This window comes from Mandrillus leucophaeus, unplaced genomic scaffold (genome assembly GCF_000951045.1).
Source record: "Mandrillus leucophaeus isolate KB7577 unplaced genomic scaffold, Mleu.le_1.0 Scaffold35, whole genome shotgun sequence".
Classification (NCBI taxonomy): Eukaryota; Metazoa; Chordata; class Mammalia; order Primates; family Cercopithecidae; genus Mandrillus; species Mandrillus leucophaeus.
This window is the reverse complement of record NW_012103698.1, coordinates 99338-125824: the sequence shown is the minus strand read 5'-3', so window position 1 is coordinate 125824 and position 26487 is coordinate 99338. Positions and strand designations below refer to the sequence as shown.

Here is a 26487-nt window from a genome sequence, read left to right as displayed (position 1 = left end):
TTCCAAACAACTTTATTGAGAAGATAATGATCTTCTAAATACTTACGTTTGCTGGTTGTTTTTGGTTTTTTAAAAAAATCGGCTCAATCATTTTCAAACAAGGTATCACTCACCAATACAGGATTTTCTTTGTGCGTCTGAAGATTAGGAAGGTGTCGAGATAGCATACTGAAGTGAGAACCAGAATCATCTTCTAGAACCTGGCTTTCAGGCTGAGAATCTTCAATTATCAGGCAAGGAGTATCTTGCTGAGAGAAATCTGAATCCAACTGACTTCCAGTAGGGTCCATCTGCTCCCCTGGAATGGAATAACAAAAGATCAGTTCCGTGTAACCTACTAGCCTTGCTCACGCAGTCTAAACCTAAATAATGGGGCGGAAGTACAAGAGCTGGGAAACGGGACCAGTTCAGGACTCCTCCAATTAGAATATTATATTTATAATTGCTGCAAGCACTTTCCTATTATGCTTACCAAGTCCCCGTTCCTCGTTACTTACAATAAGCCTTCCTATTCCTCCCTCTCTCTTTTTCATCACCTTCTCGGAGACACCCTCTCCCCTCCTTCCTAACCTCTTCTCTCCCCGCCCCTTTTTCCATCCCTCCCGCCCCCCCGCGACGTCCTTCTGGCGCCTCTACCGCCCCCCAAAAGCCTGTTTTCTAAAATCTGTTCGCCAGAGGCCCCACAGCCTTTCAGCTTTCCTCACGACCACCAAGCCTTCTTAGCTACCATTTCCCCACCCCCTCCTTAAGGCCCTCCAACCCCTTCCCCGTCACCGCCGCCATGCTTGCCACCCCGCCCCCTCCGGTCAGCCATCCTTTCAGACCCGAAATCCAGGCCTTCAGAGCCCACTGCACTCCCATTTCTCTCCAAACAGTACCAGGCATCCCAGCGGGAGGTTCCTCACGCTCGAGCTAGAGGTCTCTGCACGCTCCCCAAGTCCCTCCAGATCGATCCCCAGGTCGCCGCTGTCGCCACCGCCGCCACCGGCCGCGAACTCCCCCTTTCCCGTCACGTCATACAATATCGGATCGCCCATTCGCTGCCGCTGCCCGCCACTCAAGAACTCCCGTGGATGATAGGTAGCTGAGGCAGAGTGCCCCGCCCCACGTAAGAAAAAGGAACACGGCGGCGCGTTTCCATGGCAGCATGGACGTTGCAGGCCCTCCCCTTTAGTAGAGCCGGAGAATGACGGTATCCTTGAACCGAAGGGACCTTGAGAGGGCGTGAAATACCTTCCCCTGCTTCCAGGACGATTGCATTTACCACTACTCAGACATTTCAGAACCTCTACCTGCTTTTTCTCGTCCCATGCCCCTTAATCCCGGCCCCTCACCCTCTTTCCTGGAAAAGGAGAGAGTTTCCCAGCTTTCTCATAACAGGGCAAAGAAGAAGCGGCTTGAGGATGGCTAGTATTTCAGAGCTGCTGAAACGAAGCGAAGAGACTCTTCTTTGACACGGGGTTAACCTGTGTCAATGAGGATCCCTTTTGTGGGCCTCTACCCTGAATCCAGGGGCCTGACATTACGTCTCTGCCAGGGCGTTTTTAGTTTTTGTTTGTTTTTACATTGTATGAGGGCTCCAGTAAGCCGTATTTCTTCCCATTGCCCTTTTCAGCCTAGGACGTATTTCAAGCTTCACATTTGTTTATCGTTGCCTTATCTTTTATGGGACTGCCTACAGAGACTACAGCCCCAGACATATTTTGCACCTCCCATTGAGAGAATTGAGCAGTGTCATTCTCAAACTCCTTGGTAAAGAGAACAGCTGCCACTCCTTCTAACTAGATGCCCTCAAAGATAGCTCCAAGCCCAGAGACTCTATTATCGTAATTATGGTGCCAGGGTCTTAAAGAGGGTGTGGCAGCTGTGACGAGTCTTAATGAACTAAGCCCCATGAGGCATATGTGTTTGTTTTTTTGTTGTTGTTGTTGATGGGTGGGGGTATGTTATTTAAGTGGCAGTTGGATCCAGGATATAAGTCTAGCCAGAGCAGCTGTCAATAGGGAAAGCACCTAGCACAGTGCCAAACATATACACAGTAGGCATTCAATGGGAGGCAGTTTTCTCTTTCTACCCCAGGCTCAGAGTTATTTCAGCACAGCCCAGCCATGATTCTCCATTTCCATAAATGCCCTATTCAGTACTTGATATAGGCAAAGCTGAAGTAGAGCTTCCTACCAATCTTCTCACTGCTGCTATAAATTACAGTGATCATATTCTCCAAACCAAAATCAAGGCATGTTGTCTGAATACATGTTACTTATGGGAACAAAAGACTGACTCCTTGAAACTGTCCTGAAAAATCTAGAATCTATTACTGCTATAGCTGGAATATAATTATGGTCCCCAGAATGTTTTATTAGTGGAGCTAAAATGAAATGGACCACACAGAGACGCTTCTCACTTCTTAATCTTAAAATCATTTATAATTGACTGTTTTCATACTCCACTCCTAAAGCTGCAGAAGACCAGTGACTAAACAAATCTAATACTTAAAGACCAGTTTAGATCAATACTAACTACACTAGATGGACAAAGTGAGTTCATCTGCTCTATTTGAGAAGGCACAACCAACCAGGTCCTGTTATGAGTAAATCATGACCTTGAGTCCCATAAAAATCCCCCAAAGTCACCATTTTTTTTTGCTTTTCTTCTCTAGCCTGCTTCTGCTTCCTCCCCAAGTGAGACACAAATAAACAGATCTCTTTGATTACTTGACAAGTTGGTTTGTCAGAACTCAAAATGGCTGGGTGCAGTGGCTTACACCTGTAATCCCAGCCCTTTGGGAGACAGAGGCAGGTGGATTGCTTGAGCCCAGGAACTTGAGACCAGCCTGGGCAACATGGCAAAACCCCATCTCTACAAAATATGTGAAAAAAAAAAATTAGCTGGGTGTGGTGGCATGTGCCTGTAGTCCCAGCTACTCAGGAGGCTGAGGTGAGAGCATCCCCTGAACTAGGAGGCAGAGGTAGCAATGAGCCAAGACTGGAACACTGTGCTCCAGCCTGGACAAGAGAGTGAGATCCTGTCTGAAACAAACAACAATAATAAAAACCTAAAAACCGCCAGGCACAGTGGCTCCCACCTGTAATCCCAGCACTTTGGGAGGACGAGGCGGGCAGATCACAAGGTCAGGAGATCCAGACCATCCTGGCTAACACGGTGAAACCCCGCCTCTACTAAAAATACAAAAAATCAGCTGGGCGTGGTGGTGGGCTCCTGTAGTCCCAGCTACTCAGGAGGCTGAGGCAGGAGAATTGCTTGAACCCTGGAGGTGGAGGTTACAGTGAGCCGAGATCGCACCACTGCACTCCAGCTGGGGCAACAGAGCGAGACTCCATCTCAAAAAAAAAAAAAAAGGCCAGGCGTGGTGGTTCACGCCTGTAATCCCAGCACTTTGGGAGGCCGAGGCGGGCAGATCACAAGGTCAGGAGTTCAAGACCACCCTGGCTAACAGGGTGAAACCCCATCTCTACTAAAAATACAAAAAATTAGTCATGCGTGGTGGTGGGTGCCTGTAGTCCCAGCTACTCAGGAGGCTGAAGCAGGAGAATGGCGTGAACCCAGGAGGCGGAGCTTGCAGTGAGCCAAGATCACACCACTGCACTCCAGCCTGGGCAACACAGCAAGACCCCGTCTCAAAAAAATAATAATAATAAAATAAAATAAAGATAAAAACCTAAAAACCTCAACCTGACTAAAAATAAATAGATAAATACATGAGTGAGCCATTCGCATTACTAAACAAGAGTCTTAAAAAAAAACTGTTAAGAAAAACTATTAATTCCTTGTTAGGCAGTGTGGCAATTAACTTAATCATTAAATTATCCAGAAAAAACAGAAACTACAGGCAGAATGGTTGCCCATGGAAGCTGTGACTGAATGCAGCTAGATGAGTCAAAGGCCTTTATTGACTCCTAGACTGCAAAGGACCAACAGCACATTTACCTATCTACAGGTAACATCTTTTTCTAAACCACCTTAGACAGAGAAATCTAACTTACCTCTAAAACCCTCCCAGAGAAGAAGACTCAACAGATCTTATGTTAACTTGCTTTAAAGTTTAACAAACCTCATTGTCAGAAATTTTTCTTCTAATCCTAATCTTCTAACCTAAATCCTTTATTATATAATTTAAAGTCCTTTCCTCTCATATTGTCTTTAACTGCTATCTTTAAAACCCAAATAGATGTCATTAAGTTGGGATCATCTCATTTGGTCCTATAATTCTGTAATAAATGTCAAACAATCAAACAACAAATCTAAATGCTATTTGACTTAGTTTGTATTTTTCTGAAGCCTCCTCAAAGACTTCTAGCAAAAGAACCCTAGCCACCTTATTCTTCCCTCACAGGTATTCCACCAACCTTTAAAGTTGCTTCATGATCTTATGGAAACTCATAGTTTTGGAGCTCAGTGACAGAGTACTCTACTGAGGAGACTTGATAAGTGCCAAATTTAATGATAGGAAAACAATCATATATTCCTTTTTCTTTTTTTTTTTTTTTTTTTTGAGACGGAGTTTCACTCTTCTTGCCCAGGCTGGAGTGCAATGGTGCAATCTCTGCTCACCGCAACCCCGCCTCCTGGGTTCAAGTGATTCTCCTGCCTCAGCCTCCTGAGTAGCTGGGATTACAGGCATGCACCACCACACCTAGCTAATTTTGTATTTTTAGTAGAGACAGGGTTTCTCCATGTTGGTCAAGCTGGTCTCAAACTCCTGGCCTCAGGTGATCTGCCCGCCTCGGCCTCCCAAAGTGCTGGGATTACAGGCATGAGCCATGGCGCCCAGCCTCTCCCCTCTTTGTATAGAAGTAATCAAATCTTCACATCCAAGTAGCATCTCCTGTCCACTCTACTTCTCTGTGTTTGCAGTCTGGCTTCAACCTCCATAAATCTAATGCCAGACACAAAGTAGTTACTCAAAACATGCTAATAACTGGTTCTAAAATTTTCTTGTCAAATTACCTCATTATCAGCCAGGCGTGGTAGCTCAAGTAATCCCAGTACTTTGGGAAGCCAAGGGAGGCTGATTGCTTGAGCTCAGGAGTTCAAGACTAGCCTGGCCAGCATGGTGAACACCCCTGTCTCTACTAACAATACAACGGTGGTGTGCACCTGTATTCCCAGCTACTCAGGAGGCTGAAGTGGAAGTATCACTTGAACCTGGGAGGCGGAGGCTGCAGTGAGCCGAGATCGCGCCACTGCACTCCAGCCTGGGCTACAGAGCAAGACTGTGTCTCAAAAAACAACAACAACAAATTACCTCATTATCTTTGACGTCTGTAGTGTCTGATGCTGTTGCCATTCCCTCCTCAAAATTCATCCTGTGACTTGATAAATCCTGGCTCTCCTCCACCATCTCAGCTTTCTTTCCAATTCCTAACTTCCTGGAAGCCAGTACTATAGAATAAAAATTGAGAGTGATACAAACATGCTCAACACAGATGAACCTTGAAAATGTTATGCTAAGTGAAATAAGCCAGACACAAAAGAACAAATATTGTGCGATTATATTTATATGAGGTACCTAGAGTAGGCAAATTCAGAAAGAGAGAAAGTAGAATGGTGGCTGCCAGGAGCTAGGAGGAGAGAGGAAAGGGAATTTATTGTTTAATGATTTACAGAGCTTTAGTTTGGGAAGATGAAAAAGTTCTGGAGATGGATGGTGGTAATTGTTGCACAACAATGTAAATGTACTTAATGCCATTGAACCATACACTTAAAAATGATTATAATGATACATTTATGTGTATTTTACTACAGTAAACAAGTTTTTCAATGAGACTAAACTTTAATATTTAAAGACGCATACTTAGATCATAAAAAATTGTAATAACAGGATTGCAATAAAAGTCAGAATGTATGGTTAATTTTATAGGGAACAGTGGGGTTGTAATTCATTAAAAGGCATGTGAGGTGCTTGGAAATGTTCTATTTTTTATTACCAGAGGCATTACACAGGTATACTATTTATAATTCATAAATTTGTACATTTATATTTTATTTTATTCACTTTATATGTGCTATATTTCACAATAAAGATGATTCAAAATAAATATCATTAATCCTAAAACTCATAATATGGTGAAAGAGGGTATATACACAATCTCAAAGTATCTCCCTAAAATGTACTGAATTATTACAAAGAGAAAAGTGGTAAATTTGCAGTGAAGAAGCCTGATATTCACCAAGTCAACCAACTAATCTCAGTTAATATACCAGTAAGGGGACAAAAAGCTATCTGTGTCACTTGATATGATGCTGTGAGGATATATCACACTTTAATTGTATTCCTGCCAAAAATGTATAACCTAAATCTGATCATGAGAAAATATCAGATAAACCCACATTAATGTGTGCTCTACAGATAAACGGCCCCTATTCTCCAAAGAGAGAGAAAAAGAGAGAGAGAGAGAAGTGCTGCCAAGGTCAAGAACGACAATGAAAGTCTCAAGAAATGTTCTAGATTTGAGAAGACTACAAAGACAAAACCATTATATGCAACAGATGATGCAGAACTGAATCCTGGACAAGAACTTGGTTTCCCTTCTTCTATAAATAATTCTAATGGGAGCACTGTTGATATCTGAATAAAGTCTGTAGATTAGTAACAAATCAATGTTATTTTCCTGATCTTGATAATTATACTGTGGTTATTAAATAAAAAATAAAGAAAGAGAGTGGTACTAAATTATCCAAGATTGGAGCTGGGCAGTTTGGTACTAAGCAAAACTAAAGAAAAGTTAACCTGTACCTAACATAGGAACAGCATGAGGACAAGAGAAGGAATATATTTAGACTATGGAAACTGCCAGAAATCAGACCCAGGGTGGTAGAAAGTGAGAAAAGTTCATTTTGCAAATTAAAAAACAACAACAAAAACAAACAAACAAACAAAAAGCAGTTATTCCTAAACTCTTAAGTTTCAATAGGAAGAAAGGAGTTTTTATGTTCTGGGGCTGAGAAATCTAAAAAGAATATAAGAGAAGACTTCAGTGGTCAAGGACACCACTGTGTCCTAGTGGCTGAGCTATGAAATGGTTACTCATATTCTGAGGTAGTGTGTGTACATAAAGTAATGTCTACGTACAAAGAAGGGAACAACAGACTCTGGGGCCTACTTAAGGGGGGAGGGGGGAGGAGGGTGGGAATCAGAAACTATCTATCAGTTACTATGCTTGTTACCTGGGTGGCAAAATAATCTGTACCCCAAACACGGTGATAATGCAACTTACCTATTTAACAAACCCGCACATGTACCCTGAACCCAAAATAAAATTTAAAACAATGAATAAATAATAAAGTAAAAGTAACATTGCATGAACACAGTGCCTACTCTTGGATCCTACTTCCTGTGTCATGATTACCCTTTCCCACTCTACTCTGAGCATATCCCTTCTGTAGTGTCTTCAGTAGAGCTAGGTCTCAAAGGCTGATCTGGGCTGTACAGAGCTAGTGTGCTAACGAACTAGTGGCAAGAATAACAGTAATGCATCTTGACTCTACTCACATATAAGCACATCACACAGAGTCTCGAGAACCCAAAGTCAGAGCAAGTCAGAAAACCCATAAAACTGACCAAAAGTGTCTTCACAAACTCAGGTGCATTTATTAATTTCAATTCACTTAAATGCAAGGTACCATTTTGGCTCCATGGTGGTGGTGGAGAGAGAGCAGTGTATAAGGATGAATAATATCTAGTTTCTAGCTTCAAAGAATTTACAATCTAGGAAGGAGATAAGACATACAAATAATGATAGTACAAGATACAATAAAAGTTCTGTAGGCATTGTGAGACAGAAATTGAAAGAATTTTAGTCGTGGTTATAATGAATACTTCTTGAGCACTTACTATGTTCTAAGTTCTATTTACTCTCACTCCTTTCTTGATTTTATCCAGTCACATTGCTATAAATACAATCTATATGCCAATGACTCCTAACTATATCTTTGACCCACACCTCTCTCTCAAATTACAAATTTATGTATCTAGCTGCCTATTCAATATCTTCATTTTGATGTCCAATTGACATCTCAAATTCAACATGCTTAAAATTGAACTCATCTCTTCTACCAAGCCTACTCCACCGGCAGCCTTCCCCATCTCAGTTGATGGCAACTTCGCCCTTCTGGTTGCTTATAACAAAAAGCTTGAAGAGACTATTTTTTTATTAATAGAGAAAAATTTAAAAGCTATGTACTTACATAATCCACCTTCAACAATTATCAACAAATGCTCAATCTTCTTTTGTTGTTTTTCTTTTATTTTTTTCCAACAAATGCTCAATCTTATTTCATCTATATCCACCCACTTCCTCCAAACTGATTTCTAAACAAATCCCAGACATCATATAATTTTATTCATAAATACTTCTGTGTCTAAAATGTAGAGAATATTTTAGGCCAGGCTTGGTGGGTCACACTTATAATCCCAGCACTTTGGGAGGCTGAGGTGGGTGGACCACCTGAGGTCAGGAGTTTAAGACCAGCCTGGCCAACATCGTGAAACCTCATCTCTACTAAAAATACAAAAATTAGGCCCGGCGTGGTGGCTCACGCCTGTAATCCCAGCACTTTGGGAGGCCGAGGCAGGCATATCACAAGGTCAGGAGATCGAGACCATCCTGGCTAACATGGTGAGACCCAGTCTCTACTAAAAATACAAAAAAATTAGCCAGGCATGGTGGTGGGCTGAGGCAGGAGAATGGCGTGAACCCAGGGGGCGGAGCTTGCAGTGAGCTGAGATCGCGCCACTGCACTCCAGCCTGGGCGACAGAGCGAGACTCTGTCTCAAAAAAAAAAAAACGCAAAAATTAGCCAGGCATGGTGGTGGGCACCAGTAGTCCCAGTTACTTGGGAGGCTGAGGCAAGAGAATCGCTTGAACCTGGGAGGCGGAGGTTGCAGTGAGCAGAGATCGCACCACTGCACTCCAGCCTGGGCAACACAGTGAGACTCTTGTCTCAAAGAAATAAAATAAAATAAAATAAAAGAGAATATCGTAAACATAAGAACATCATCAACACACCCAACGAAAATGAACAGGCCAGGCATGGTGGCTCACATCCCAGAACTTTGGGAGGCCAATGCAGGAGGATCACTTGAGCTCAGGAGGTCAGGTCTGCAGTGAGCAGTAATCATGCCCCTGCACACCAGCCTGGGTGACAGTGACAGTCTGTCTAAAAAACATATATATGTATAAAGTTAAATTATTGTATTTTAAAATCATTTAAAACTATACTACCAATTCAATAGTTAGGCTTGTGTCTTTCATTTTGTTTTTTATTTTTAGTGACTGATTTTTTTATTGAGGAAAAATTTAAATACAGTGAAATCCATAGCTCTTAATTGTGTAATTTTTTTTTTTTTTTTTTTAAGAGACAGGGTCTTGCTCTGTGGCCCAGGCTAGAGTGCAATGGCTCGATCACAGCTCACCACAGCCTTGAACTCCTGGGCTCAGCTCCTGGGCTGAAGTGATCCTCCCAGCTGTCTCCCTGGGGCTGGAACTACAGGCATGCACCACCACATCTGGCTAATTTTTCTTTCTTTTGTAGAGATGGGGTTTCACTATGTTGCCCAGGCAGGTCTTGAACTTTTGGGCTCAAGCAATCCTCCCACCTTGACCTCCCAAAATGCTGGGATCACAGGCATAGGCCACTGTCCTTGGCCAGTAATTTGATGAGCTCTGACCAATGTATGCAGCCAGGAAACCTACATATCAATCAATATATAGAACACTTTCATCACTCCAGAGAGTCACTCATGGTCCCTTCCAGTCAATCCCCATTCCACAAGGCATTCATATTATAACTTCTATGACGATAGATTAATTTTGCCTGTGATACTATTTTATATAAATGGAATCACACAGTATGTGGTCTTTTGTGTCCAGCTTCTTTTGCTCAACATTTTGCATGTTGCTGCATGCATCAGTACTTCATTCTTTTTCACTGCTCAGCAACATTCAATTGTATGTACCACAATTTGTTTTATTAATTCTCCTATTACTGCATATTTGGGTTGTTTTAGACTATTATAAAATAAAGCTGCTATGAACATTTATAAACAATTCATTTTGTGAATGTTTGTTTTCATTTATCTTGGGTAGATAACTAGCAGTGGAACTGCGGGTCATAGGATGTGTGCTCCTTTCACTTTATAAGAAACTGCCAAAAATAGTTCTCGAAAATGACTGTAGGCCATGTGCGGTAGCTCATGCCTGTAATCCCAACATTTTGGGAGGCTGAGGTGGGAGGCTCGCTTGACCCAGAAGTTCAAGACCAGCCTGGGCAATATAGGGAGGCCTTATCTCTCCAAAAAAATGTTTTAAAAATTAGTCAAGCATGGTGGCGCCAGCCTGTAGTACCAGCTACTAGGGAGGCTGAGGTGGGAAGATCACTTGAGCCCAGGAGTTCAAGGTTGCAGTGAGCTATGATCGCACCACTGCACTCCAGCCTGGGCAACAGAGCGAGACTCTGTCTCTAAAAAAATTAAAAATAAATAAATAAAATTATTGTATAATTTTATACTTCCACTAACAACATATTAGAGTTTCAGGTGCTCCACATTCTCACTAACATTTGGTTTGTCAGTGTGAAGTGATATCTCATGCTTGTTTTTTTCTTTTTTTTTTTTTGAGACGGAGTCTCGCTCTGTCGCCCAGGCTGGAGTGCAGTGGTACGATCTTGGTTTACTGCAAGCTCCGCCTCCTGGGTTCACACCATTCTCCTGCCTCAGCCTCCCAAGTAGCTGGGACTACAGGTGCCCGCCACCACGCCCAGCTATATTTTTGTGCGTGTAATTTTTAGTAGAGATGGGGTTTTACCATATTAGCCAGAATGGTCTTGATCTTCTGTCCTCGTGATCCGCCCACCTTGGCCTCCCAAAGTGTTGGGATTACAGGCGTGAGCCACCGTGCCCAGCCGTTTGTTTTTTTTCTTGAGGCAGAATCTCACTTTGTCACCCCAGTTGGAGTGCGATGGCACGATCTCAGCTAACTGCAACCTCTGTCTCCTGGGTTCAAGCGATTCTTGTACCTCAGCCTCCCGAGTAGCTGGGATTACGGGCACACACCACCACCCCCAGCTAGTTTTTGTGTTTTTAGTAGAGACGGGGTTTTGTCATGTTGGCCAGGCTGGTCTTGAACTCCTGGCCTCAAGCGATCTGCCCACCTTGGCCTCTAAAAGTGCTGGGATTACATGCGTGAGCCACCATGCCCGGCCTATCTTGTGTTTTTTAGTCAACTTTATACATCATTTATGTACAATTAAAATTGGACCCTTTTTTTTTTTTTTTTTTTTTTGGAGACGGAGTCTTGCTCTGTCGCCTAGGCTGGAGTGCAATGGCGCAATCTTGGCTCACTGCAACCTCTGCCTCCCAGGCTCAAGTGATTCTCCTGCCTCAGCCCCACGAGTAGCTGAGATTACAGGCATGTGCCACCGTACCCATCTAATTTTTTTTGTATTTTTAGTAGAGATGGGGTTTCACCATGTTGGCCAGGATGGTCTTGAACTCCTGACCGCAGGTGATCCACCCGCCTTGGCCTCCCAAAGTGCTGAGATTACAGGCATAAGCAACACGCCCAGTCATAATTGGGCCCATTTTAAGTGTAGAGTTTGATGAGTTCAATAAATGGATGCATACACATGCATCCATTTGTGCACGTGCATGCGCAGGTGTGAGTAGCTATGACCCCAATCAAATATAGAACATTTCAACCACCCGAAAAGTTCCCTTGTGCCCTTTGCAATCAATTACCAGCCCTAGGCAATCATTTATCTGCTTTCTGTCACTGTAGATTAGTCTTGCCCATTCTAGAATTTCAGATAAACTTATCCATGCAGTATATACTGTGGCAACCATAAAAATGCACCACTGGGCTGGGCACAGTGGCTCACGCCTGTAATCCCAACACTTTGGGAGCCCGAGGCAGGTGCATTACCTGAGGTCAGGATTTCAAGACCAGCCTGGCCAACATGGCAAAACCCTGTTTCTACTAAAAATACAAAAAAATTAGCCGGGCGTGGTGGCCGGAGCCTGTAATTCCAGCTACTTGGGAGGCTGAGGCAGGAGAATTGCTTGAACCCGGGAGGCAGAGGTTGCAGTGAGCCGAGATCACACCATTGCACTCCAGCCTGGGCAACAAGAGCAAAACTCCATTTCAAAAAAAAAAAAAAAGAAAGAAAGAAGGGAAGAAAGGGAAGAAAGGGACGAAAGGGAAGAAAGGGAAGAAAGGGAAGAAAGGGAGAAAGAAAGAAGAAAGAAAGAAAGAAAGAAAGAGAGAGAGAGAGAAAGAAAGAAAGAAAGAAAGAAAGAAGAAAAGAAAGAGAAAGAAAGAAAATGCACCACTGATATGTGCTTACAGAGAGCATAATTAAATGATGGCTCCACCTGCTGCCCTTCTGGCTCTACCATCACATTTGCATTAAGGGCATGTTTCCCACAGGCTGATCCTAGCCAATGGTTAAGCACAGCAGGAATACAATGGCAGGCCCGTTCCTGTTAAGATGCAAGATTTCTTTAACAGGTGCCTCTGGTTTAAGGACTCTTCCTTGGCATAGCCAAAACTTTCCTAGATAATTTTCTTAGATAAGTAGGATAAGGTTCTTCCTTTCCAATCCTCCTTTCTTCCCTCTCTCCTTCCACAGATGTCAGGCTTACATCTTAGTCTGAAGTCTCGCCCTGCCTTCTCCTGATTCTTCTTTGTAGTGTTTTAAAATATAGTCAGCCTTCCCTATATGGGGATTCTGCATCTGTGGATTCAACCAACCATGAATTGAAAATATTCAGAAAAAAAAGGATGGTTGCATCTGTACTGAACATTCACAGACTTTTTTTTTCTTGTCATTATTTCCCAAACAATACAACAATTTACATAGCATTTACATTGTATTAGTTATTATAGGTAATCAAGAGACAATTTAATGTATACGGGAGAGCCAGGAATGGTGGCTAAAGCCTGTAATCTCATCGCTTTGGGAGACCAAGATGGGAGGATTGCTTGAGGCCAGGAGTTCAAGACCAGCCTGTGCAAAATAGCAAGACCTCCATCTCTACAAATCAATCAATAAATTAAAACAAATTTTTTTTGACGCGGAGTCTTGCTCTGCTGCCCAAGCTGGAGTGCAGTGGCATGATCACAGCTCACTGCAACCTCAAGTGATCCTTTTGACTCAAGTGATCCTCCTGCTTTGGCCTCCCAAAGTGCTGGGATTATAAGTGTGACCTACCGTGCCTGGCCATAAATATTATTGAATGAATGAATGAATGAATGAATGAATTCCAGGCATTGTGCTAAGCATATTTAAAAGGTTGTTCCACTTAATTCTTAAAATAATCCCTATAAGGTGGGGTGCTATTATTATTTTAATTTTATAGATGAAGAAACTAAAGCACAGAGAAGATAAGCAAGTTGCCAAAGTTCACATAGTTGGTAAATAAGAAAGTCAGTTTTGCAGAAGCAGTTGTGTTTGAGTTCGGTCATATCCCTTAAATCCTTTGTGGAATGAGATGAATCTTTATTCCACAAATAAGGTAAAGGTAAATAAATAAACCCTTAGATAAGAATTCAGGAAAACAGAGTATTCAAGGAAAAATGAACAGCCTAAACAAAAAATACAAGAATGAGAAAAAGGCAAGCGGTTCAGACTGACTGAAAAAAGGGTTACTACAGGATATTTGCAGCCAGGAGCAGTGTCTCACTCCCGTAATCCCAGTACTTTGGGAGGCCAAGGCGGGCAGATCACCTGAGGTGAGGAGTTCAAGACCAGCCTGGCCAAATAGTGAAACCCTGTCTCTACTAAAAATACAAAAAATTAGCCAGGTATGTTGGTGCACTCCTGCAATTCCAGCTACTCGGGAAGGTGAGGCAAGGGAATTGCTTGAACCTGGAAGGCGGAGGTTGCAGTGAGCTGAGATCGTGCCACTGCACTCCAGTCTGGGTGACAAAGCGAGACTCTGTTTCAAAAAATAAATAAATAAAATTGGAAAAATAAAAACAGGATATTTGCAGGAGGTAATGTTGGAAAGGGAAGTTAGGGCATATTATGAAGGATCTTCAAGAAGGAACTGATAAGAAAGACACAAAGTATTTGTGATTTTGTGATACTGTAAAGGGAATAACATTTCTTCAACCCAAGCATTCCTTGAAAGAAAATAACTCCATTCTATGAATACTTTGGGGAAAAAAATGCAAAATATAATTCACACACAGGTATGGACTAAAAACTAAGTTATATAGTTGGGTTTCAATCCTCTTTACCACTATCATCTCTACCACCACAGAGAAAATCCTTAGAGATCCCCGCAGTAAGAGGTAGCTTTGCTTAGATTAAAAGAAAAGATGGTATCAGAGGTCACAGCCAAACACTACCTTCCATCTCACAGGCTAATGGAATGGATAAGGAAAGATGGTATTGATAGATTAATTTTTTCACTTTTGGGAATCACTTTCTTAAACAAAAGAACGTGGGAAGTGAGGGAAGAAAAAGGGGAAATTTCTTCATTGTCCTTTGCAATGCTCTGCAGGTGGAAGATAAACCCAGTCCCATTGCTCTGCCCATTTACTTAATGTTAACAAATAATAATTAGAAAAATATTTATTGTGGGCCTCCTCTGTGGCCCAGACATAGTAATAAATGCAGACTTCTTCCCCATCTCAACCTTTTTAGATATTATTTTACTCAGTGCCTTTTTAAAGGTTATTTTACTCCATGCCTTTGCAGACAAACCAGCTGTTCAGGCTGAGGTGACCCTATGGCTGCTGGTATGCATTATGATCATAGTATTTCCCCCAAAAGCCAAGGATAAGCCTCTGACACAGCACTTCTGTAATCCAACACGCCTCTCTCTGTGTAAGAATGCTTTATAGGCAGAACTGAGTGCAGGGAGGGAATCTGAGCTGTATGCAGCTCCCTTTGGATATTTTGGTGGATAAAACCATGCAATCCAAAGAGCAGGGCTGGAGTTCTGCCAAATGAGCTCAGACCCCCAGAAAAACTAATGACATTAATCAGGCTAGAAGAGAAGGGCCAGCATCTTTTCTTTATGAATTGCCAGAGCTGTCTTAAATCTTACAGAGACTTTAAGCATTGAAAGAATTATGATGTTCTTCTCTCCCATGAACACATAATTCAATACGAGTGTAACTGGTTGCAAGTAAAGCTCTGATTTTTCATGAGGACAACTTTAATACTTTATTTTAAATGCCAGATATGAAATTATTTCCAGAAAAACTTAAGAGACGCCCTTCCCACTTTGTTAAAAGTGTGCTTAATTTACCTATTGGATAATTTATCACTATACATTATGAAGGCCTGGGGGTTGAGAATTCCCTAACTGGTTTAAACTTAGCCAATACTTTTCAAACCATTTGAGATTTATATGATCTTTTGCCTTGTGCCCACTCCAGTGCATAACCAAGGAAAGAGCCTATAACAGTGCCTTCCTCTTGCATCTCTTCTAACTTCCTCTTTCAGTGGTGGATCCTTAGACACCTTTGACAATTCAAGGGTACTTCATCACAAATAGTTCAAAAGTATTGGTCTGCCACTATATCTGCCAATTTTGCTTGACAAGACTGTGGAAGAAGCTACAGAATTGGAGAGCTCCCAAAAGATCATACTTGGTCATTCCGCGGGGTCAACAGTTAAATGAAACAAAACAGGAAGCTCCATAGCCATCAAACACTATTACCTGTGTCTGACAATCATGCATATCACAGGTCCCTAATAATCCCCTTGAGGGAGGAGAATAGGGTCTGGAGACAGGGAGCCTTCGCTTCAGCCTCTGACTGGTGGGAGCCAAGTCTTCATTTGCATAGGGTGTAACTTCACTTCAGCCTCTGACTGGTCACGGGCCAAGCCACCACTTCAGCCTCCAATAGGTGGCAGCCCAAGTCTTCACTTACATAGGATGTCATTAATAGGAAACCTCTAAAGGGTACTTAAGCCCCAGAAGATTTTTGCAACTGGGGCTCTTGAGCCACTTACTAGAGCCCACTCCCACTCTGTAGAGTGTACTTTCACTTCAATAAATCTATGCTTTTGTCTTCCATTGGTTAGTTTGTGCATTTTGTCCAATTCTTCTTTTTTGAGACGATCTCTCACTCTGTCACCCAGGCTGGAGCAGAGTGGCACGATCTCCACTCACTGCAACCTCCACCTCCTGGGTTCAAGCAATTCTCCCGCCTCAGGCTCCCGAGTAGCTGGGATTACAGGTGCCCACCACCATGCCCAGCTAATTTCTGTATTTTTAATAGAGGTGGGGTTTCACCATGTTGGCCAGGCTGGTCTCAAACTCCTGACCTCAGGTGATCCACCCACCTCAGCCTCCCAAAGTGTTGGGATTACAGGTGTGAGCCACTGCACCCCGCTAGTCCAATTCTTTGTTCAATATGCCAAGAACCTGGACAACTCATAGTCAAGACCCTCCACTGGTAACACCCTTGGAAGGGCCTTTGAATAGCATCGTTTTACTACCAGGCTTCTGCCATAGCACACTTCCTAAATTCAAAATAGGTTTTTAAATTCTTCATAATTCATATATGTATTTAATTTTTTAATCAGCCTTCTATGTCTTATGCATATGTATCAGAGCATTTTCTGTCTTTGTTATAAAATTCTGGGACACAGATGCTAATGCTCCACAGTTTTCTTTTATCTTTTTTTTTTTTTTTTCTGTTTGAGATAGAGGCTTGCCCTGTTGACCAGGCTAGAGTGCAGTGGCGAGATCTCGGCCCACTGCAGCCTCTGCCTTCTGGGCTCAATTGATCCTCCCATCTCAGCCTCCTGAGTAGCTGGGACTACAGGCACGCACCACCACACCTGGCTAATTTTTGTATTTTTTGTAAAGATGGGGTTCCATTATGTACCCCAGGCTGGTCTTGAACTTCTGGGCTCAAGTGATCCACCCGCCTCAGTTTCCCAAACAGCTGGGATTACAGATGCGAGCCATCACTCCTGGCCACAGTTTTCTTTATAGAGCACTTTGGACAGTGCCATATGCAATTTAACATTTAAAAATATTTTCTGGACAAGGCGCAGTGGCTCATGCCTGTAATTTCAGCACTTTGGGAGGCTGAGGTGGGTGGATCATGAGGTCAGGACTTCAAGACCAGCCTGGCCAACATGGTGAAACCCCATCTCTACTAAAACTACAAAAATTAGCTGGGCGTAGTGGCGCAGGCCTGTAGTCCCAGCTACTCAGGAGGCTGAGGCAGAAGAATCGCTTGAACCTGGGAGGCAGAGGTTGCAGTGAACTGAGATCATGCCACTGCACTCCAACCTAGGCAAGAGAGCAAGACTCCGTCTTAAAAAAAAAAAAAAAATTCTGGGCTGGACACAGTGGCTCACACTTGTAATCCCAGTCCTTTGGGAGGCCAAGGCAAGAGGATTGCTTGAGGCCAGGAGTTTGGGACCAACCTGTGCAACACACAAAGATCCTGTCTCTACAAAAAATTTTTACAAACTAGTCCAGTGTGATAGCATGCATCTATAGTCCTAGCTACTCCAGAGGCTGAGGTGCAAGGATCACTTGAGCGCAGGAGTTTGAGGTTACAGTGAGCTACAATCATGCCACCGTACACCAGCCTTGCTGACAGAGCAAGACTCTGTCTCTAAATATATATACATATTCTGACAACATAATCATACTGGAATCATCACCTGGTAGAATGGCTGGAATACTGTTAACCAAGGAAAGAAGAGAATTAACAGACACCTATAGCCAATCTTTCAGTGACATTGTCAGCCTTTGGCAATGAGCCTGCAAAATACTCATCCAGCACACATAAGCAATTTTAGTACTACCATAATCTACATTTGCACTATAATTAATAAAACCCAATTTTAGCAGGGCCTGAGATCACAAGGCTGAGTTTCTGCCCCTACCATCTAATCAGTGTGTGATCCTTCCCTATACCATTCAGATCTATTGTCTACTCTCTTTGTCAGACTTGATGAAAGCAGAATCTTTGGTTAACTACTGCTGACCTTTATACTGAGACCCTGTGCTAGTTAGAGGCCTCATCTCTATAGTTGCTATGGAAACTGTCTCTTTCTCCCCACAACCTATTCTGGCTCTCTGCCTCCACATGGTACTCTTTTTCTGATTGCAGAAGAGGAGGCCTGCACATCTCTCCAAGCTCTTTTCCAGATTCAGATCCACAAATAGTGGGGGGTGGGGTGGGGCAGAGGTACAGCGGAACACTGTCTCATGTGTCATAGTCATGAGACTAGAGGGTGAGGCATCCTCACCATCTGACATTCTACCAGTACTCTTATTTTCCCCTTTCTGCTGCAAAAAGGATTTTCAGGGCCATGTCCAAATTGGTTGCAGAGTGGACTGGCTGTTTGCCTGTAACACATGCTCCCTGGTAGGGGCCAGGATTGCTGTAAAGTTTTTGTTTTGTTTTGAGACAGAGTCTCACTCTGTCACCCAGGCTGGAGTGCAGTGGTGCAATCTTGGCTTACTGCAACCTCCGCCTCCGGGGCTCAAGTGATTCTCCTGCCTCAGCCTCCCGAGTAGCTGGGATTACAGGCGTCCAACACCACGCCCAGCTTATTTTTGTATTTTTAATAGAGGTGGGGTTTCCCCATGTTGGCCAGGCTGGTCTTGAACTCCTGACCTCAAGTGAACCGCCCACTTTGGCCTCCCAAAGTGCTGGGATTACAGGCGTGGGCCACTGAGCCCGGCCACTGTGAAGTATTTAACATGCAGACACTGCCCAATTAGAATGTGGCTCACAGGCAGCCTTGCTGAATCTGGTACTGTGCTCCTTTCTTCCCTGTACTATTTCCAAAGCGAAGGCAAACGAGACAAAAAAAAAAAAAAAAAGTACTGCTGGAGCCCTAGGGTGAAATATAGGCGGTCCCACACATACATGCACAGAATGATTCGCTATCCTGGGTAAAAGAAGACTGGCGTGTGGAGGAGATAGAGGTACACTGAGGAATGGGGGAGGCTAGACTAACAGACATTTTTACAAAGATGTTCCAGTCAGTCATAAAACAGTGCAAGGCCTCCTCAGTCCTTTCCCAACCTCTCTGGTTTTGATCTTAAAACTGTCCACCTCTTCTTTGGGGCAAACATTGCCCCTTCTGTTTTAAGAACTCCCGGGAGCGGGGAGAGGGGGAGTAATACAACAGTCTCCTGAGGGAGACCCGTCTCACTGTCACATCACTTGGAGATGGGAAGGTCTTTCCTAGGTTTTACTCAAATCCCCCTTGCTGCAGTCTGAGCTCATTGCACTCGAGTCCTGCACTCAGCAGAGATGGAGACTAGCCAGCCAACTGCTATCTTCAGAATAACAACTCACCAGGGACTCAAGGCCGGAAGGTCATTCTGTCCCCTCCAAAACTGCGCAGCCTTCCAGAGCACTCCCAGGGCCTGGGGCAAGGACAGGGAAGCCGAGGATTGAGACCTCGGGCAGGACCCAGGCAGGAAGTGACAAAAAACAAAAACGCCAAACAACGATAATACAGACACACAGACACAGATGGAGGCAACGATACAAACTCTAAGACAGACAGGGACAAGATGGCTTCCCTCAGTTCGGGCGAGGCTGCGGAATTGCCAGACAATACTTATCAGGGACACATCTTAACTAGAAGCTTCTTCCGGTGCCGAGGCAACCGCCTCGCCCCTCCAGTGGGTCCCCCAGAGACCCCACCCCCGCTCAAGTCTAAGTGGAAGCTCTCGGGGGTACTGGGGAGGGCGTGGTGGGAGGGAAGAGGCGGCCACCACCCTCCGGCCTGGCGAGACCGCAGAACAGGAGCTTCCATCTCCGGCCGTGGCCCGCCCCTGCGGCGCCTGTGCCCCGCCCCCTGACAGGCAGCAGCCAATGAACGGCACCTGCCGCCAGCCTTTAAGAACAGCGCGCACTCTCCCTGCAGCGGACGCTGCCGGCCTAACACTCTGCCGGAGTTTCCATGGAGACCGAGGCCGGGCCTGCGCGGCCTCACGGCGTTGCCATGGAGACGACTCCGGGGCTGGGGCTCCGAAGTCCCGGAGCACCGCTGGCTCAGAACCCCGCGGAGCCGCTGTTCGAGGCCGGAGCCGCGGTGGCGACTGCACGCTGGGACCTGCAGAAGCACTCTTTGCTAATTGTGATCGGCGATATCGGTACAGAGAGTCAGCTTAGGGCCGTGCGGGCCCACCTTGAACAAGGTGAGCCACTGTTCTGGCTGTGCTTCAGGCATCTCCACCCTGTGCTTCTCCGCCTTCTGCATTCAACTCCCAATGCATACGTCTGAATCTTCATCCCTAGCGTGCACTTCCTAAGATCTGCGCCCTTGTCACCTGCATCTTCCATGCCATGTGTCCGTATCCTCTCTCTCTACTAACATCTCGCTTGCCGATCCTTCCCGCACACTCCGTGGCGTTTCGCAGTCTCCCTGAGGCAGCGAAGCGCTGTGCAGCACCTGGGGCCCCTCTGGTCACACCTTCCTCCGCAGTGTTTTGGACCAGGTGTCCTGAAAGTCCTCACCATCCCCTGGAGAATCCACGTCCCTATCTTGCTGTATCTTCTTTATGGTCCCTGAGCCAGCACGGGGAGCTTTCTGAACGCCCCGTACAAATCTCAAATCTCTGAATGCCAGCAGCCAACAACGAAGTGACCTTCGTGGCTACCAGCTCCTAAGTTCTCACCTCCCTCCCCAGTGCTGTGCCTGTGGCTGTGGTGCAGTGCTGCGGAGCCACCTGCGGGTGGAAGCAAGCTGTGGAGAGCTGGAGACGAGGAAGGGAGCATAGAAGGCGAACCTAGAATCCTACTTAGCTGTAAATGTGGGGAAGGCAGCCCTCAGTATCTGGGAATAGGCCCTTAGGTGTCACTTCCACCACAACTGGGGAACCTTACAAGAAAATTCCTACCTATAAACTCATTAATGACTGAGTTTAGTCTAAACTCTGTCCTTCTCCCTCTGGCTCAGGCAAAGCCTAGAAAAGGCGTAAACTGGGAGAAAGATACCACTACTAGCCACCTTTCTTTGAGACATCACTGAGGCTGATCATGGCAACTGTCCATATACCCTCCGTCTCCTTACCTGTTCTATGAACTTGAAAGTGTTCGTGCAGTCTCACCACCCCACAACCCGCAACCTTATCCAGAACCCTCTTTGTTTTTCTCCCACAGGGATTCTCTCCTGGAACATTGACCTGTCATCCTTTGACTTGAACCAACAATTGAGACTCTTCATTACCCGGCATCTAGCTCACTTCTCCTCAGAGGTCAAAGGTTAGGACTAATGTTTTATTTCAGTCCTTTGGGTAAGAGCTGGTCACAGAAGAGCAGTGGTCCAGTCTCCCTGGGAGAAGTTGCCTTGCGGGATGTTTGGGTGGAGGAGAAGGGAGGAACTTTATAGAGGAGGAAAGTCACGGAATTCCATAGCTGTCCCCACATACCAAATATACTTTGCAGACATGGTTTGATAGTGGAAGGAGCCTGGAGGACATAACTTCTCCCTGAGAAGAGGATTGTTTGTGGATAGCTGTTGACACGCACTAAAGAAACGAGGGATTCCTCTTAGTGATCAATCATCTCTCATGCAAAAATTCACTCTCTTCATTTGTGTTCCCCTTTCTGCATACCCCGGTCTCCCTGCTTCCCTTTACAGACACCCCAGAATCCCCCATTCATCTTCCTAGACCCTTGCTTAGCATTTTGCTTTAGGCTGTACAGGTTTCAGGGTTTCTGGTTCCTGCTTTGGCTTAGCCAACAGATCTCCAGGGCACAGCGGAATCCTGGTACTTACACGATGATGGGCACCATCAAATCCAGAGTGGAGGAAGGGGCTCCTGAACTTACTGCTACAAGATCAAGTTGTACTCTGAGATTTGGCCCAAATCAAAGCTCACGTAATGCAGTTTCCCATTCTGCTGGGTGGGAAGAGTGGGTGGGTTAGAGATTTGAGAAAATAAGATTTTAGGAACTACCATTCCATGACAGATATCTGTGAGGTGACTACGGAAAGCTCTACATGCTATTATAAAAGAGCTAAGGCCGGGTGCAGTGGCTCACGCCTGTAATCCCAATGCTTTGGGAGGCCAAGGCGGGGGGGGGGGGATCACCTGAGGTCGGGAGTTCGAGGCCAGCCTGACCAATAGAGAAACCCCGTCTCTACTAAAAAATACAAAATTAGCTGGGCGTGGTGGTACATGCCTGTAATCCCAGCTACTCGGAAGGCTGAGGCAGGAGAATTGCTTGAATCTGGGAGGCGGAGGTTGCAGTGAGCCAAGATCATGCCATTGTACTCCAGCCTAGGCAACAAGAGAAAAACTCCACATCAGAAAAAAAAAAAAAAGAGCTAGGTATCTTGTTATGTTATTGGAAAATGTTGACACACCAATCCATGCAGCTTAATGGAATATAAAATCCATCCAGGTCAACAGTCACTGCAACTGAATGATTGAATTCATATCTTATACAGATAATTGTCAATTACCCAGTATAGTAGTCACCTTTCCTTAATTACCTCTCCTCCTTTTCCACTGCTCCTAACTGCCAAATCTTTGATCATTTCCTGATCACTGATGCTTATAGATGCTGCTAGGAAGTTGGAGAAAATAAGGCTAATATGACTAAAGCTCCATTAGCCTAGGAATAGATACAGCAATTTTATATTAGTATATGTAAGGCTGACATCTTCCTGATGTTACTGGCTTCCTGTAAAGAAGGCTATTCACTCTTTTGAGAATGCTTCTGTTTAGAATTACTCATGTCATGGCTTCCTCCATTATCGCTGATGATGAAAATCGGCAGTTTTACCACTTAGTACTCCTAGGAGCTTTAGTGCAAGGCCAGATACAGGGATGACAGAGGATGAAATTAATGACTGAACAGAAGTTTGGGGATGATCTGCTGATGTTAATAATTCACACTGAATTCTCTAACCTTGTCCTTTTGGCTACAGAGACTTGAGAGTAGGCTGCTTTCTGGAATAATGTAAGAAATGAAAATAATTGAAACCAAAGTACTTAGCCATTCTTCAGATTAAGATGCAGGGATACTTGGGAAGACACTTACAGGGAAATACATAGTTATTCTCAGGTACTTCTTAGAAACAAGCACTGATATATAAACACCTACTAGGCCCTTTCCATCAGAGAGTTTGGCTGTGGTGTCCTCCAGGGGCTTAGGGCCATGTACTCTAGATCAGAGCTTACTTTGGCATACTGAATATTTTTAGGTTTGGACATTTTTTATCATGGTCTGTCTATGTCACAGGAGAATAGTAGAGAATTTCCTGGAAAAACCCACACAGCTCAAGACAGCCACAGCCCCACCCCTGCTGGCTCCTCTTTCAGCTGTCCCCACAAACAACAGTCAGCCCAGAGCAGCTGCAGACACTGCCCCTCCCTTCAGCCTTCTGTTAGTAAGGACGCAAAGGGGACCAGGCAGCTGGGATGAGATCAAGGGGATATGCTAGTGCGTTATGGCTTGACTACCCCACGGGCTGGGCCACCATTCCTATCACCTATCCTCAAGCCTTGGGTCAAAATGCTGAGAAAGCAGACAAAAATGTACCCTACAGTGACAAGGAGAGTGCAATTATTCCTAGGCACTGCACCCTCCACAATGACATACCCACACACAGAAGAGAAGGGACCCTCTGATAAAGAGTCAGTGGCCCAGCTCCTTCTAGTGGTCAAGTCTGGTAAAAGTTTTCAAAGGTGATTTTTGCACCAGGTAGTCTCTCCAGTGGTGACTTTCTAACCCCTACAAAAAATCTGGATCTTCTGAGCATTCTAATACAAATTCAGAAACAATTAGGACAATTAATCAGAGTTTCAATAACTCTCTGATTCTTTTACTATTGGATACCTATAGGAAATAGAAGGGGGTTCATAATTCATAACTAATATTCTAAGACTAAAAAACACAGGGCCGGGCATGGTGGCTTATGCCCATATCCCAGCACTTTGGGAGGCCGAGGTGGGTGGATCACTTGAGGTTAGAAGTTTGAGACCAGCCTGGACAACATGGTGAAACGCTCTTTCTACTAAAAATACAAAAATTAGCCGAGGGTGGTGGCACACACCTGTAATCCCAGCTACTCGGGAGGCTGAGGCAGGAGAATTGCTTGAACCCAGGAGACAGAGGTTGCAGTGAGCTGAGATCGTGACATTGCACTCCAGCCTGGGCGACGAGCTAGACTCCGTCTCAATAAATAAATAAATAAAAATACAGGCTGAGGGACCAGTCTGGAGGCCTTGGTCTGACTCTCCATTTCCACTGATGGACTTAGGAAGTGATAGCTCTATTACTTCTACCAATACAAAAGTTATCCTGAATTAATACAGCAGCTCATTAACCCCTAGAACCGGGGTCTGCATTGCTCTCTGAAATGGGAAAGCAAGGACATGAATAGGATTTCAAGTCTCATACTGCTGGCATCTTTAGTTCTAGGTTTACCCGGGAGCTAAGAATTCTCCAGAGTTGATCTGGTCTGAGATCCTGATTTATGATTTCCTTGATCACCTAGATGACCTCTCAGAAATCTTCCACAAAAGGGAGAAAGACTTCCAGTGGCATTTGAACATTGCAGATTTGGAAGTCTAGGAATGAAGCAGCATTTTTTTTTCATCTTTTATACAATTCAAACCTCACAACATTATTGGAGGATGGTACTAATATTATACTCATTTCATAGTTTATGAAGCAGGCTTTGAGAGAGGTTAAGTCGCTTGTTTAGCAGCATGATTAGTAAAATGGTGGATCAGGCCTCAAATCCGGGCTTTCGTATCTTACTTTGTATCTCAGCTCAAGCCTCTCTTTCTTCTTTGGCATCTCACCATTTCATTGCAGCAGAGCCTAGGAATACAGCAGGTGGAGAGTTGGTTGTGGTGGGTAGCTGTTCAGAGGGTGAAGGCTGAAGGAAAACTCCCCTGTGAGTTGGCACCATGCCCAGGGTGTGGCCCTTGGGGGTGGCAGCTGAGAATATGGGTGGGCTGTCTATTGGTCTGGGAAATGTTATTTTGTTCGTAAACTAAATGTCTACTCAAGTTTCCCTCCTAACACACTCAAGAAAGCCCTAGAAAGCAGAGAGGAGATAGAAGGCTTGAGGTGGGAGGAAATAAGAACGATGAAGTTGCAGAAGAGGGATATTTCCCTTTTGTGATGCTCGGAACTCAGCCTGTTCCCTGTGTATCTCTGCAGATGGCTGCCCAAACGGGGTTGTTGCCATTGTTGCAGATTTGCATCCCCGGATCTGAGCAAGGATTGCTCCTCTTTTGTCCCCTCAACCCCCAAGAGTACTAGTGACTCAGCTCCTCCTCTCCTGTGGCTGCAATTAAGGGGGATGCTGAGAGCACAGACTATTTTGGCTTCTCTGACCTTCAAAAGTAGCTCTTGGCAGCCTGGGGCAAGGGTGGGGCTAGTGTTGGGGTGTGAGTGTGCGGCTGTGATTGTGAGGAAGGCCTTTGGAGCTGGCCAGGACTGGGGAGGGTGGATGGGAAGAGGGCAGGGAAGGACTATGTAAGAGCATGGCATCCTCAGGTTGGAAGGAAGTGCCGTCGCTCTCCAGATCCTTCCTTTGAGTCCTAGAGCACTTTACTAAATCTGAATCGGAGGTAGAGACTAAGGGAAACAGGATCAACATTAGAAGGATCAAAATAATATAATACAGAGATGGCAAAGAGACAAGGAGAGAGCAGGAACCCAACTACCCTACAAAGTCATTATAGGGTTTTGTTTTGTTTTTTTTAATCTAAAGAGTACTTCTGTTACATTTAATAATTGGCCTACAACCTTGCTTGGTCCGGAGGCCCTGGTGATCCATTTTGGTGCTTGTTAACTCCTTCACTCTAAGGCAGAAAGCTCCCTGTCCCTTCAGGGACTTGTCTCTTCATATCCAATGACTCAAGAATCCCAAGAATCAGTGCCTGTGTGGTTACTGTGTTATGCTGCATTCCCACAGAACTTCTTGTAGCTCTCAGGGTCCCTGTGCCCCACCCCAGCAGGCTAGCGACCATGTGTCCACTCCAGAATTTCAAACTACCCTCTAACCCTAAAATAAGACTTATTTCTGTCCTCCTTGGTTTCTGTAGGGCTGAGGTTCAGAAGAAGGCAGCACATCTCCCCATCCCCAACCTTTCTCTTAAGCAGTTCCCCACTCCTACCCCATGCTTTTGGGCCCATAGCCTTTGTCTCCTGCTCCTCCAGGGACTGAAGGTCACTCCCTGGGTCCATCTGAGGAAGAGAGGGAGCAGATGGTTTCTAAGAGAAGGGGGAGAGCCCACGCAGCTCATGCCTCCTGTAGCCTCGCTCTGTGCCCTAGCATGGGGCTTTGGTCTTTTGGCTGATGCTAAAAGAGTATTTCCTAACCAAGCAGGGTTTGGGGAGAAAGGTCCTGTGGGCCATAGGACATTGTAGAAGCTCTTTGAGCTGCTAAACAATCCCTCAGCCCCACAGAGCCAAGCAAAAGCACTGGAGCACGGATGTCGTGAAGGCAAAGAAACAGTTAAGTCTCCAGTGCCTCGTCACGGACCAG

The 26487-nt window shown here is 44.8% G+C and overlaps 2 protein-coding genes across 5 annotated transcripts in view; one reads left to right on the top strand and one right to left on the bottom strand.

The window, feature by feature from the left end:
• Nucleotides 1–19549, bottom strand: part of TP53BP1 (tumor protein p53 binding protein 1) — a 109483-nt gene extending 89934 nt beyond the window's left edge. For 3 of the 4 annotated variants that reach the window (XM_011989201.1, XM_011989202.1, XM_011989203.1), the window contains exons 1-2: nucleotides 879–1013; nucleotides 114–298 (exon numbers count right to left, since the gene is read on the bottom strand). In XM_011989201.1, coding sequence (XP_011844591.1) covers nucleotides 114–298; nucleotides 879–885 — 192 coding nt within the window. In that variant the 5' untranslated portion in view covers nucleotides 886–1013. Of the gene's footprint in view, nucleotides 1–113; nucleotides 299–878; nucleotides 1014–19316 lie in introns of those variants that run through there. The other variant, XM_011989204.1, reaches the window with a different exon arrangement.
• A 374-nt stretch (nucleotides 19550–19923) lies between these two features.
• Nucleotides 19924–26487, top strand: part of MAP1A (microtubule-associated protein 1A) — a 20666-nt gene continuing 14102 nt past the window's right edge. The window contains exons 1-2 of the mRNA XM_011989199.1: nucleotides 19924–20167; nucleotides 21132–21233. Coding sequence (XP_011844589.1) covers nucleotides 19930–20167; nucleotides 21132–21233 — 340 coding nt within the window. The 5' untranslated portion in view covers nucleotides 19924–19929. The remainder of the gene's footprint in view (nucleotides 20168–21131; nucleotides 21234–26487) is intronic.